This window comes from Cebidichthys violaceus, unplaced genomic scaffold, assembly GCF_023349555.1.
Source record: "Cebidichthys violaceus isolate CVI_PGR_0920_01 unplaced genomic scaffold, fCebVio1.0.p SCAF_4, whole genome shotgun sequence".
NCBI lineage: Eukaryota > Metazoa > Chordata > Actinopteri > Perciformes > Stichaeidae > Cebidichthys > Cebidichthys violaceus.
The window spans coordinates 4,514,888-4,527,029 of NW_027176594.1; the positions used below are offsets into that span (position 1 = coordinate 4,514,888).

At 41.1% G+C, this 12,142-nt stretch overlaps 1 protein-coding gene across 1 annotated transcript; it reads right to left on the reverse strand.

Moving 5' to 3' along the window:
• Positions 1 to 248: 248 nt before the first annotated feature.
• Positions 249 to 11,564, reverse strand: ednraa (endothelin receptor type Aa). The gene is made up of 8 exons (XM_068727207.1): positions 11,323 to 11,564; positions 9,818 to 10,351; positions 7,961 to 8,088; positions 5,923 to 6,121; positions 4,355 to 4,507; positions 3,976 to 4,109; positions 3,561 to 3,669; positions 249 to 2,786 (listed from the first exon to the last, which is right to left on the reverse strand). Exons 2-8 carry the CDS (start codon positions 10,304 to 10,306, stop codon positions 2,649 to 2,651), a joined length of 1,350 nt encoding a protein of 449 aa, XP_068583308.1. The 5' UTR covers positions 10,307 to 10,351; positions 11,323 to 11,564; the 3' UTR covers positions 249 to 2,648.
• Between the last annotated feature and the right edge of the window lie 578 nt (positions 11,565 to 12,142).

A 12,142-nucleotide genomic window follows, 5' to 3' on the forward strand; every position in this document is an offset into this window, starting at 1 on the left:
CAACCCTCTTTCGGCAACACAGATGAGAAGTGAGTTTTATGTATCAAATTCCCACCGTCCACGCTGTTCACATCCTCTCCGCTGACATTATCAACCCTTAGGGCTCAGTTGCCAAGCAGGTCACAGTGTGCTTCAAATCACTCCCAGACGCCTCTTTCTCACAGACGCAAATGAAAAACAGAAGGGGCCCCCTCGACTTCCCGGAGAAACCAGTACGATGGTGGAACAAACCTTCTTGTTTCTTACAGTGAAGATGGAAATTGATTTATTGGTTTAAGCAGCAGAATCAATGACAACAAACATTGTATGAATTCCATTTTCTAAAGATTATTATGAATTGCTCCAATGGATAGTGGTAAAAAAAAAAGAGAAGAAGTTGCCTACGGATATTACCTGTTCTATTGTACATAAGTGTGCAAAACACTCCAACTAAAAAAGTGCAAGTAATTGTACACACAGCACACACACACTCACTCATGTTAACTCACAAACACACACAGGTTTACATGTATTCACATATCAAATAGTATAAGGCAGTACTGTTTGTGGTAGTGGAATATGATTTCAACATAAAAACAAGTAGTTTTGGGAAATACCTCTTTTCACTTCCTTGCCGAGAGTTATGCTGCGTTCACTATACGAGCGACTCAGCAACAGGCTACAAGTCATTTTCAATAGAAGCCGGTGATAAGAAGCTACAAACAGTCAGTCGTTGCGTGACTTGCGTGACGTGCTTCAAATCAAAGTTGAGAAAGTGTAAACTTATTTCAGCGCTCCAATGACGCAGTGAAGCGTCAACCAATACAATGTTTTTGTTTCACCCTGTTTCGTTTCATCTAAGAGAAGGCCGTTAGCCAGTTCTCAGTGCAATTTGATGACATAACTGCATCAACTATAGCGCTTGAGCAAAACTTTCACAGTGACTCGTCATCAATGTAGCTAGTCAACCTTTGCCGTTTTGTTGCTTTTGTCGTTCGAAGTGTGTGCACAGCATAAGATGGGAAGATCGATACCACTCACATGTCTGTTTGTTCAATATAAAGCAGCAACAAGCAGCCAGTTAGCTCTGCTTAGCATACAGACTGGAAGCAGAAGACAAACCGCTAGCTTGGCTCCGTCCAAAGGTAACAAAAGCTACCTGCCAGCACCTATAAAGCTCAATAATGAACATGTTATTTGTTGTTCGGGTTTTTTGCTGGTTGACTACAGCAAGCAGCCGGTTAGCTGCTGAATATACAGCGATTTCTCCAGAAATTTAACCAGAAAGAAAAAAATAACACAAAATGTCGATTAAACACTTAAAGGCAGTGGTAAGTGGGTTTTGTCACTCTCAGAGAACTCCGCAGAGTTTCCTTTTCTCCAGTATTTATGCTAAGCTAAGCTAATCCTCTCTGGCTGTATAACTAGAAATTTATATTTAGTGGTATCATTCTTCTCATCGAATTTCTGGGGTATTTTCCCAAAATCTCAAGCAATTCCTTTGATATTTGGAACATTTACTAAAACCATTAAAAACTCATTGGCCTATGTCATTACACAGGTAATGTTGTCTGAGTAAAATATGTATTATTACTGCAATATAACACTTTATAAAAGTGGACACTATACATATATATATATGTATATATATTCCATTGGTTATACAAGCATAAAAGTCACAAGTATTGTTGAGTATATTAGTAAAATTCACAGTGTTTAGAGAAAAGCTAATTCCTGTCTATTCCTCTCTAATTCCTGTCCATTTGGTCTATGGTGATATCAGACCTGTCTTAATGCATTGCCTCATATTCATAATTTGCTTGAAATGTGCTATGGAGTTGAACCTCGTTCACGTTACATTAAACAGAAATAGTGTTTGTTTTTCCCCCCCATTGAAAGGATTCATCTTTCTGTTAAAAGACATTTTCCATCTTTACCTGATTAATCAGAAAAGTTTTTTTTGTCAAGCAGTGGGAAGCAAATTAACTTCAAAACAGTCTTCTAATTATACCACAAAGCAGCTCAATGAATAATGAGTGTGAATAAGATACACTGCGACACCACTCGCATGTTTAATGGAAAAAGATTTTTTGTTCGAGTCGGTAACATGCTTTCCTGTTTTCCACCATCAATGAGTAGTGAACTCATGGGGACGGCACACACTCGTATCCCATCATTCCCTCTGACAGCGAGCAGTCTGCGTTTTCCTTCCTGTAGCTTGGTGCATCCTTCCCAGTAGTGCTGCCCTTTACAGGAATAGCACGCTTTGCTAGTGATTGAGAGTAATTTATAGTCAACGTTCAGCTGCATCCTGTTAAGAGTCCTCGTTCTCCTCATCCCGCTCTCCCCCTTCTTCTCTCACGCTACATCGTCACTGTCCGTGGGTGTGGGAATACAAGGAGTTTGTCGTAGGAAGTTTAGCCCCCTGAGGGGCTCCTGGCAACTTCAGAGCATTGTGCGCCAAATCCATTATTAGTTCCTTTTATCTGCAGTTCCTAATCCATCCCTGGCAGGCTCATTTGTTGCTTCAGTGGTCCAAAGGATGGGCATTTATTGTCTGAAAAAGTACTTTGTGATGTATATATTCTAGGGTGTGTGTTTGTTGTATTTAGAAAAAGCTGCTGGATATATGGAAGTGCTTGAAAATAGAGATGAGATGAGTTGAGAGATCAGTCGCTGTCTTTCCTGATGCTGCGATCAGTGTGGACGTTGTTGGGCTCGGGGCTTTTACACTGGATACTGGTACCATTCATGGGTCCGATGCTGCTCAGCTGGTTGTCAGAATAACACCAGCAGCACAAACACGACTTGAAGAACATGTGAAGAGAGAGAGAGAAAAATTAGAGGAATAGTTCAAGAAATGATCAAATACAATTATTAGCTTTCCTGTCTGTGGTTAGATGAGAAGATTGATACCACACTCATATGTTTCTGTCAAATGTGAAGCTGGAACCAGGAGACCAGTAGCTTAGCTTAGCATAAAGACTGAAAACAGCAAGACTAGTTGGATCCAAAGGTAGGCAAATTAATTTAATTAACATCTTGTTTCTCATTTATTTGATCTGTACAAAAGCAGAAGTGTAAAACCGTCAAGTTACTGTTTTATGCCGAAATACTTTTTCATCCAGAGCAGTGACTCCGAAGCTAGATGTGTCCCCCTATTTCCAGTCTTTATGCCAAGCTAAGCTAACCGGCTGATGGCGGCAGCTATTCTGTAGTTTGCTCCACCACTTCCTTTAATGTGCAAACTTGAGACATGGTTTGTCTCCAGCCCAGGTTCGTTTGACATTTGCAATGTGTGACCTCAGCCCTCCAAAGTGAATACATAAATCACCGGTCTGCTTTTACATGTTGCTTAAGGAATGTCATCACCATCATAAGCCCCTGTGTCATGGACAAAAGGCCTGGGTTCACTGTTTGCTTTACTGGCCAGACTAAATCTGAAGTGTGTGCGTGTGTGTGTGTGTGTGTGTGTGTGTGTGTGTGTGTGTGTGTGTGTGTGTGTGTGTGAGAGAGAGAGATAAGTGAGCATTTGTGTGTGTTACAGACATGAATATCCATTTGTTGTAGGAGTACTGTACCTTGAAGCAGTTTTTAAACTTCTTGCTGACAAAGTAGAGGATAATGGGGTTTATGCAGGAGTTGATTGTTACAAGGTTGATACTGAGGTGATCCAGGACCAACAGGAAACTGAATAAAGGAAGAAAAAAAGAAAGGATGATTATAATTAGTTTTATAGAGAACCTAAAAGATAATTTAAACCTTTTTGGAGGTTTTATTGGTAAACACTTCTGGCAGAACAAGCCTTATTGTTGTTTTTCAGTGGGCATTTGGAAGGGCAAGGGAGTGTAAATGTTCTTAACGCACAGAGAAACATTAATTAAGAAAACCTTTAAAAATCACAGAACAGTGCCACGTTATGGACATTTGCATACTCTGTGTCCTTTAGACCTTCAAGTAACATTTGTGTAAGAGTTTGTTCCACCAATAACTCACTTGAACAGCTCACAGCGCATCTTATCATTCTGATGGTAAACCATCTTCTTAAGGATCCTGCTGAGGTGCAGTGGGAACCAGCAGAGGGCAAAGATAAGGACGAGGCAGAAAACGGCTCGGGCCACCTCCCTCCTCTGCAGAGAGAAACAACAGGTGTCATTTCACCATTACAGAGGAGATGAATCAAGGTTTGTGTGATCAAGGTTAGAACCATAGGAATAAAGACTGCCGACTGAGCCAATGGAGTTTACTCTTAAAGAAACCTGAATCAGATGATAAAGTCACATTACAAAAGTTCTCGTGCTGTCAGTGAAATAAACACCTGATCGTTAGTCAGTTTATTAGAGTTACAGGCTTGATATTAGAAGTATTGTCCGACCTGTTTGAGGTGCTCACTGAGGGCTATCCGAAGGCTGCCATTCCGGCGGTTGAGCATCTCGCAGGTCATCAGAGTGTAGAACACAGCGGTGCAGGTCAGTGGTACACAAAAGTAGAAGCCAAACAACCACCAGTCCTTTGCATCCCTATAGAACTGCCGGAAAACAAGCACACGATAGATAGTCAAATACATTTAAACTGAAATAAATGCATGACCTGTATGACCCTGTCGCTATACGTAAAAAATAAAAAGTGTTGAGGTTTTTCAAGCCACGGTTTATGTCTCTCACACACGCCGTCCTAACTGCCCTTTTCATTTACTTTCAACACAACTCCACCGTCTCCCTGGCCCTGCTTTGACTCAGAATGATGATTTCAAAGATCTAAATGGACCTCATACAACTTCCTGTACATTGCATTTGAACTAAAGTTGATAGTTATTGAAATGATGTGCAGGTATGATCCCAGTAATAAGAATCTGTGCTTTTGTAACTGAACCTGACCCAGACCTGAACCACCAGACCACTCCTGCACTGCGGTGCCATTTCAGTCCATGTGAGTGTGACACATGTGCATGTAGTATAATAAGTCTGAAAAGATCCACATCTGGCCCGTCTGGCTCTCCGTCGTTGTAAAACACTATTGATAGCATGCTCTTTAGAAAAAAATGCCACACTTTCTCAACTCTACAAACTTGACTGAACCGTATTTCACAATTTCTGTGAAAAGCAAAAACAAGAATCCAAACTTTGGCCTTATGTACCCACAAAATACAATTTGGTGGGAAAATCTTTCAAAGAAAATGTGCTATTTCATTGCTTCAATAATGCTGTTAAGAGGTCAGTTTTTCTCAGACCTCAGCGTTGCATTGCTGATATCTGAAAGAGATTACTCCAATTCCGTACATATGGAATAGATGGATGCACATGTGGCTTAGCTTGAGGCCCCAGATTTCAGTTCTCAGTAATTGCACTTGGCCTGCAATCAATTACGTGTTCCAAGGATGTGAAAAGGTCCACAATCACATGGAGAGAGAAAATACACACGGTTTATTCCTTAAAGTGATGCTCCACTCTAAAACTTTTTAGTATCATATACTCACATACTGGCTTGGAAGGTAATTTTGGTGGAGTATTGAGAAGTGGGTTTGATATAATAATTGATATAATAATCACAAGACAATAATAATTGTCTTGTGTTTTGATTTATTTAACTGTTGTATTCATGCTCTACAAATATATACCCCTATAACCAGAATAACACATCATCGTGCCATTAAAAAGACTCACTGACTCCAAACAAACAACACGCCTTTAAGACAACAAAAAGATTAAGCTGATCTTGCACTTTCATTTTGAGGAGTGTGCATGCAGGTGGGTTTCCTATCTCATTAGTCCAGTAATATTTTGTCTATTTAGTGCAAAATTCAACTACCCTTCCTATGAGTGCCTTGACACAATGTACTATACAGCACATCGTGGCCTCAATACAAACAAAACACTGGGACACAAAAGCACGAAGCAGACATTTTCTTATCCAAAAAATGACAAGAGAGGGATGATAGCGTACCACCATGAAGTCGGACTTGGGTTTAAGCAAGCAGGTGTGTATTGTTTCGTTCCTGTAGTGGAAGGTGTGCATGTCAAAACCGATAGCCTCCGGTACGGCCAGGAAGAACGACAGCAACCAAATAGACGTAATCTCGATGACTGTGAGCAGAGGGATGCCCACTCCCTGGACTCTGCTCCAGGATGCCACGGCTCTGTACCTGTGAAGGGAGGACACGGAGGTTAAACAGGTGGAGGAGACGGATTCAATTGATGGGATTAAAGTACAAATGATTAGGGGACAGTGATTTACTGCAGCAGGAATGGTTATGATGTCGCACTCCTGAGAATCAAGTTAAAATGATAGAAGTATATAATGTAACACAATTACCACGTTTTCTCTTTATATTAATTGAAACAGGGCTGCAGGAGTTCGGTTGCTTTCAGTCTGCGCTCCATCATTAAATAGAAACCAGTAAAGTCATCATTTACTTTGTCTCTCCTGACTGACAAAGCTAACAACATTTTCCCCATGCATGGCAGCACACCAAGCACAACAAACTGCTCAGTCAGCAAAGAATATCAAAATATTAAGAATTAATGAGGCGCGATGATCAATTGTTTATTTTGAATATCTAATATTTATATTTTTTGTGAAGCTTCCAAACAGACTGGCCCATGTTGGCAGAGAGGTCTGTCTGCCGGCTTGTGTTTCCCACGAACTGAATACTTGTGTGCTTGTTTGTTTCATTAATGGAAACCACTTGTCGAAATGTTTTAGTAAAATCCTGCATCAAGATTTTATGGCAAAAACAATATATTTTTCATGACACATTTGAATTTCTCTGTTGAACAACATGGCGGCATTTATATTTCACTAAGTGGTAATGTATCTACCTTTTTCTCTTCCTCCAACATTGAAAAGATACAAAAGAGACTCACGTACTTATTACACACAAACACACATAATATGCTACACGTTTCCTGGAAACAAATGATGAGCATCTGCTCTTGAACACAACTGTAAAGCACTGCAGTCTTTTTCTCATAATAGAGGTCTTCCAGGTTGAACCTTGGAGCCTATTCGTAGCAGGCAGGCAAGCCTCTTATCTCTGAAGTTGTGTCTAGTGCACAAAGTGAGATGACACTGAGCTTCAGCACTTCATGATCATCATTTATTCATTAGGGAATTTCTATTAAGGTATTAAAAAGAGTTGTCAGTATACTTGCCATCAAGATAATGCTTTTGATATTAGCTTTGAATATAGAGTTTACAGTGCAAATATCATATACTTAATGTTGCGTATATAATAAATGAATTATTATAATGACTATAATAATTCCATTAAAGGAGTAAAGAACACCTCATAGAAGAGCTCATCACGCAAGTTTTCAACGCAGAGGAAACAAATAGAAGATCAGAGAGATAAATAACTTCCCAGTGAGAATGCTCAGTCAGTATTGACCTTTCCCGAAAGATCAACATCTCAGCCAACCAAATCTTTGCTTCATTAAACTGGAATCAAATCAAAAGTCTCTGCGTTGCATAATAACCAAAATTATATTAACAGAAAATATTTGTGACAAATTGATCCAAAGCATGCTCTCTCTTGAGCTGAGTAAGAGATGGATGAATTGACATTGTCCAAATTGATAGTTTTTTCCCCAATGATTTGAATAGTATCTGCTTTCTCAGCTATGCAAGAAAATATCAGGAACATTTCTTTCAGGCTTTTCAGGCTGGCTTTACAAGACCCGGTAACTTTAGAGGAAAGTTGCTCCTTTTCATATGTCTCTACGGAATGATAAAAACACAAATTGAACCACCTTTATGAGAATGATGCCCAATAAGTTTTGGAGAAGGATGATTCTCTAAAACCCACTTTAACATTCATATTCAAACAAACACCACATCATTAACAACATGCACAAAATAATAATAATAATGTATTGTGGGTCATTTTTTAAGTTTACGCAGAGCAGGACTTTTGCTTTAACTTTTTGCTGTCAAAGCTCCTGATGGGACTTAACAAAGCAGTGTGGCATGTGAAAGCGCTGACCTGTCCACGCTGAGGGCACACAGGTTGAGAACGGTGATGCCCACAGAGGCTTTCTGCAGGAAGGGAATCATCTTGCACAGAATCAGGCCAACAGGACTGTCGGCAAAAGGCCAGCGTGACGCCTGGAGCTGGTGGAAGAAGCACATACGATAACTGTCACATGAACACTTTTCTCAGAGGAAATGAACCACATTAGTAACAGCATGTGTTGTTCAACATTCACACTAATATCACTTGTCATCAAATCACTGTAGCTAATATATCAGTGCAAACAAAGTAAATGATTTCAATAAAGTAATCTGTCCTCACAAGTCTTTTGGGAGCAGACTTTTTTGTTACTGGGCTCATGCAAGCAGTCTTAATATCTATTTAAGGCAATTTCACTGCAGATCGAGGCACATCAAAGACCTTTCAACGTCATCTTAACGTCAGAGTGAGTTTATTCTGACAAGAACCATATGGAGCTCATCAGCTGATAAAACTTTGCACGACTTTTGCAAAACTTTCAATTCTCCTGCATACATACAGCCTCTCAAAACGTACCGTCAAACTTTAAAAATAATTCACTATGTTGTCACCAGCATCTCAGAGCCACTTCCACAACCTCTTTTGATATTACTTCCTTGAGAAAACTAGTCGAGGCCATGTGAATTGAGACCCCTGTTTCCATCAAAGTGGTCTTGGCACCCAAAGCTGAAGCCAAAAGAAGGACTTCATGGTGCTTCCTGGTCGTCATTGTTTACTTGTGCCATTTACGTTTCTCAGGAGCACAGAAGAGCAGCAGAGAGGTTTTCATTGTATAAATAGCTGATTATTTTTGGAAACACTGTCACAGCCCCGAGGAAGTGGACAAGGGGCTTCAACATGGTTTCAACGTTGTAGACGTGGCTCTTTCTTTGTTTGTGCTTATGCTGTTCCCCCCGGTAAGTTTTGTGTTTCCTTTTGGCACATGTTGCTCTGCCCCCAAAGTCCCGAGTTAATTCTAACCAGGTGTCTTTCTTATAAAATGGCGTCCCACAACACATTGGAAAGATCAAGTTGACCGATGACTCACTTTTGCTATTGTTCTTGATTATTATACAAAGCATAACACTATTTATTGGTGTAAATCAACCCAAGAAAGGAGCCCAAAGCATATTTTATAATCATTAAATGCTTTGTATTCTAAAGGCACAATCCGTAGTCCAAAAGTGAATAAATGTGTGTCACTAAAAATGAAAACCCCAAATTGCCACATGACTGTTGCTCTCAGAGAGATTGACAGATCTTTTGAATACATTGAAATGTAAGTTTTTGTTTTTTTCTGAGACTGTAAAAGTATCAGTAAATCAGTAATGCTAATAAAATAAGCCAACCTAAGACGCATACAAACACCTCACTTTTATTTGGATAAAACATAATAGATGGGGCTTTAATGAGGAACTGAGTTCAAAACTTCTCAAATGATTTATCACTTGAGTAACACTGGATACTTTTTTCTTTAAAAAAATAAATAAAACCTCTAGATATGGGTCAGTGACTAATGTCCCAGGTCAATACAAGGCCGCTGGTATGTGTGACTACAGCCTGATTCAAGTGTTTATTTAAGCCAGCCATATCCCTGCTCCTCTCATCACCAAACTGCCCACACGAAGGAGATAATGGCATCCGACTGATTACACGTTCCCGTCTATTTGCACACTCCCTTACACCCCTTCCCACTTCCTCCCGTACTCCCGTCTATAATATTCCACTTTATCTCTGCGTACCACCTCCATTGTTGCTGTATTTCATTATTTCAACACAGAGACCCAGCTTGGCTTTCAAAATGACGTCAACACTTTAATGGAACATGCATCAACGGAGTGAAAGTTGTACCTTGTATACATTGATGGGTATATCCGTGATTATGTAGATGAGGTCCCCCAGTGCCAGACTGGCAATGAGGGCGTTTGGACCGTTCCTCATGCACTTGTTGTGGTATATAATCCTCAGCAGGGTGGCGTTGCCGACCAGGCCGACCACAAACACTATAATGGAAATGATGGTGTTGATGTACTTGAAATAGTCACTAATCGAGGTAGCTACAACGCACGCCGGAGGTCTCATCGGCCTCTTTACAACAGTGTTATTTCCAGATCCCACAGCCTGTGTATCGGCCCCCGGGCCCCCCAGGTGGAGGCCGGGCCCTGTGCTGGGACTGGCGGTGCTGTAGAAACCCGGAGACTGGAGGGTGGAGTGGACGAGAGAGTCTGTGAGAGAGTCCTCCTCTGCTTCAGCTCTGTTTATCTGGCACATTCCTCTGGCTGCCATACAGGCCATTAGCACCAACATATGAACAGCTGGGTTGCCCATTATGGAACACATTCGGCGCTTTGATTTAACTGATTGAAAGACGGTACCAATGTATCTCTGGTGAGAAAAGGAAAAAAAATAACAAGAGGAAAAACTGGTTATTGACAAATGACTCGCCAGCAACTTCATCATATTTGGCCAGCAGTTAAAATTTAACCAAAGTGGAATATTATATATCAGTTACAAGAAAGTTAAACAGCATTACTGTCATTTCAGAAGCTGTGAGGAACACTTAAACAGCTTCTTCAAGACTTCAAAAAGGTTTTGCCACGGGGGCACAGATGGGAGATGCCAGGACTAGTTAGAGTCACACAGTTCAGGATGAGGCATCAGCAGAGCGCATTGGGCATCTTGTTTGTTCTCAGTCGTCCCTGGAAGAGGGAGTCGTTGATTACGGCTTTGTGTCAATAGTCTTGTAGCTACACAGTGAAGCTTCTTCTGCTGTTTTTACAGTAAGCCTCATGTGTGTGTTTGCAACTGAATGATTTCCTCGGTTTAGCATTCTCCCTCTGTTTGTAATTTAGAAGGGTTTAAACATGTGGTTACAAAACAAAGAGCTTCTTTTTTTTTTACTTGAAAGAAGTGCCGCGGGGCTGATTTCCTGTCAGTGTTTGTCAATGCAAGCATGAAAGGTTAAAATAAAAATCAGATGAAGATTCAAATCTACAAAACCCCTTTTCGGTCTATACTTATATACTTTACTGCCTCCACATATGAAAAACTACAAACGTTCTGGATAAAATCAGAGTAATTCACTCCACAAAACTCCTGGTAAAGTGCAGATAAAGTTTCCAACTGTCAGATCGATAGTGAAGCCCTTTTCATCATGTCACCGGCACAAGCAACTCTTATAGCCCAGAGTTCTTCCTGTTCAAAGTCCCAGCTGTCACCAAGTACACAAAGAACAATTTAACAGCCAGCCCTTCAAGTAGCATCACAGTTTAGCATCAGCATGACACTGCTGGGATCTGTGACAGCACGCAAACTGATCTATCCATAAATAATAAATACATTTGGTTTTCACCTACCGCTTCTAAAATGTCTGCCTGGCCCCCTTGAAAACCGTCAGGCAAACTTTCGGCTGAAGCCCCCAGACATCTGTATCACATCACATGAGTAATTAACGCACTATCAAAGCCGCACCGTATCCCACTTGGTTTGAGCAATGCACCCGTCTGCTCTGAGGTGCTTTCGCATTATGGCTCAGAGTTTCCTGTGGAGAGTTTGCAGTACATCTGTGTGTGTGTGTGTGTGTGTGTGTGTGTGTGTGTGTGTGTGCGTGTGCGTGTGTGTGTGTGAGAGAGGTTATGTGTATCTCTGCATGTGAGACACTTTGACTGGGTGGGATAGTAAATCTCCACCTCCCTTTGGTAACAGACTGGCCCCCCCGCTCCCCTTTCTCCTCTCTCTCAGAAGCACCGCCTGCTGACAGTCATCTCCAATGCTCAGCAGCACACACACACACACACACACACACACACACACACACACACACACACACACACACACACACACACACACACACACACACACACACACACACACACACACACACGGCGAGGGCATCTGGGAGCCCAACGCCCCTCCAATCTGCCCCTTTCCTTAAATCCTTCCTACCATCTCTTTCAATCCCTTTCTGACTCTCATGATGTCTTGTATACATTATACATTACATGCAACTGTTTCCTCATACGAGAGGCAGCAGAGATTAGATGGAGAGGAAGGAAATCACGGGGAAGTCAGTGTCCATGTTGTGATGTTACAGTTTGTTTCCCTCAGTTGAGAGCAGGGGAAACTGAGACGGGAAGTGGAAGCTAACCATAAGCTTGCCTTTACTTTTACAGACTA

What these genes read in the sequence shown, in the direction of transcription:
- ednraa (XM_068727207.1), bottom strand. Translation starts at nt 10,306, where the DNA reads ATGTGTTCCATAATGGGCAACCCAGCTGTTCATATGTTGGTGCTAATG. An exon ending in TACCCATCAATGTATACAAG is followed by an intron (nt 8,089 to 9,817) that starts GTACAACTTTCA and finishes TTCTTCCACCAG; the next exon opens with CTCCAGGCGTCACGCTGGCC. An exon ending in CCAAGTCCGACTTCATGGTG is followed by an intron (nt 4,508 to 5,922) that starts GTACGCTATCAT and finishes GTTTTCCGGCAG; the next exon opens with TTCTATAGGGATGCAAAGGA.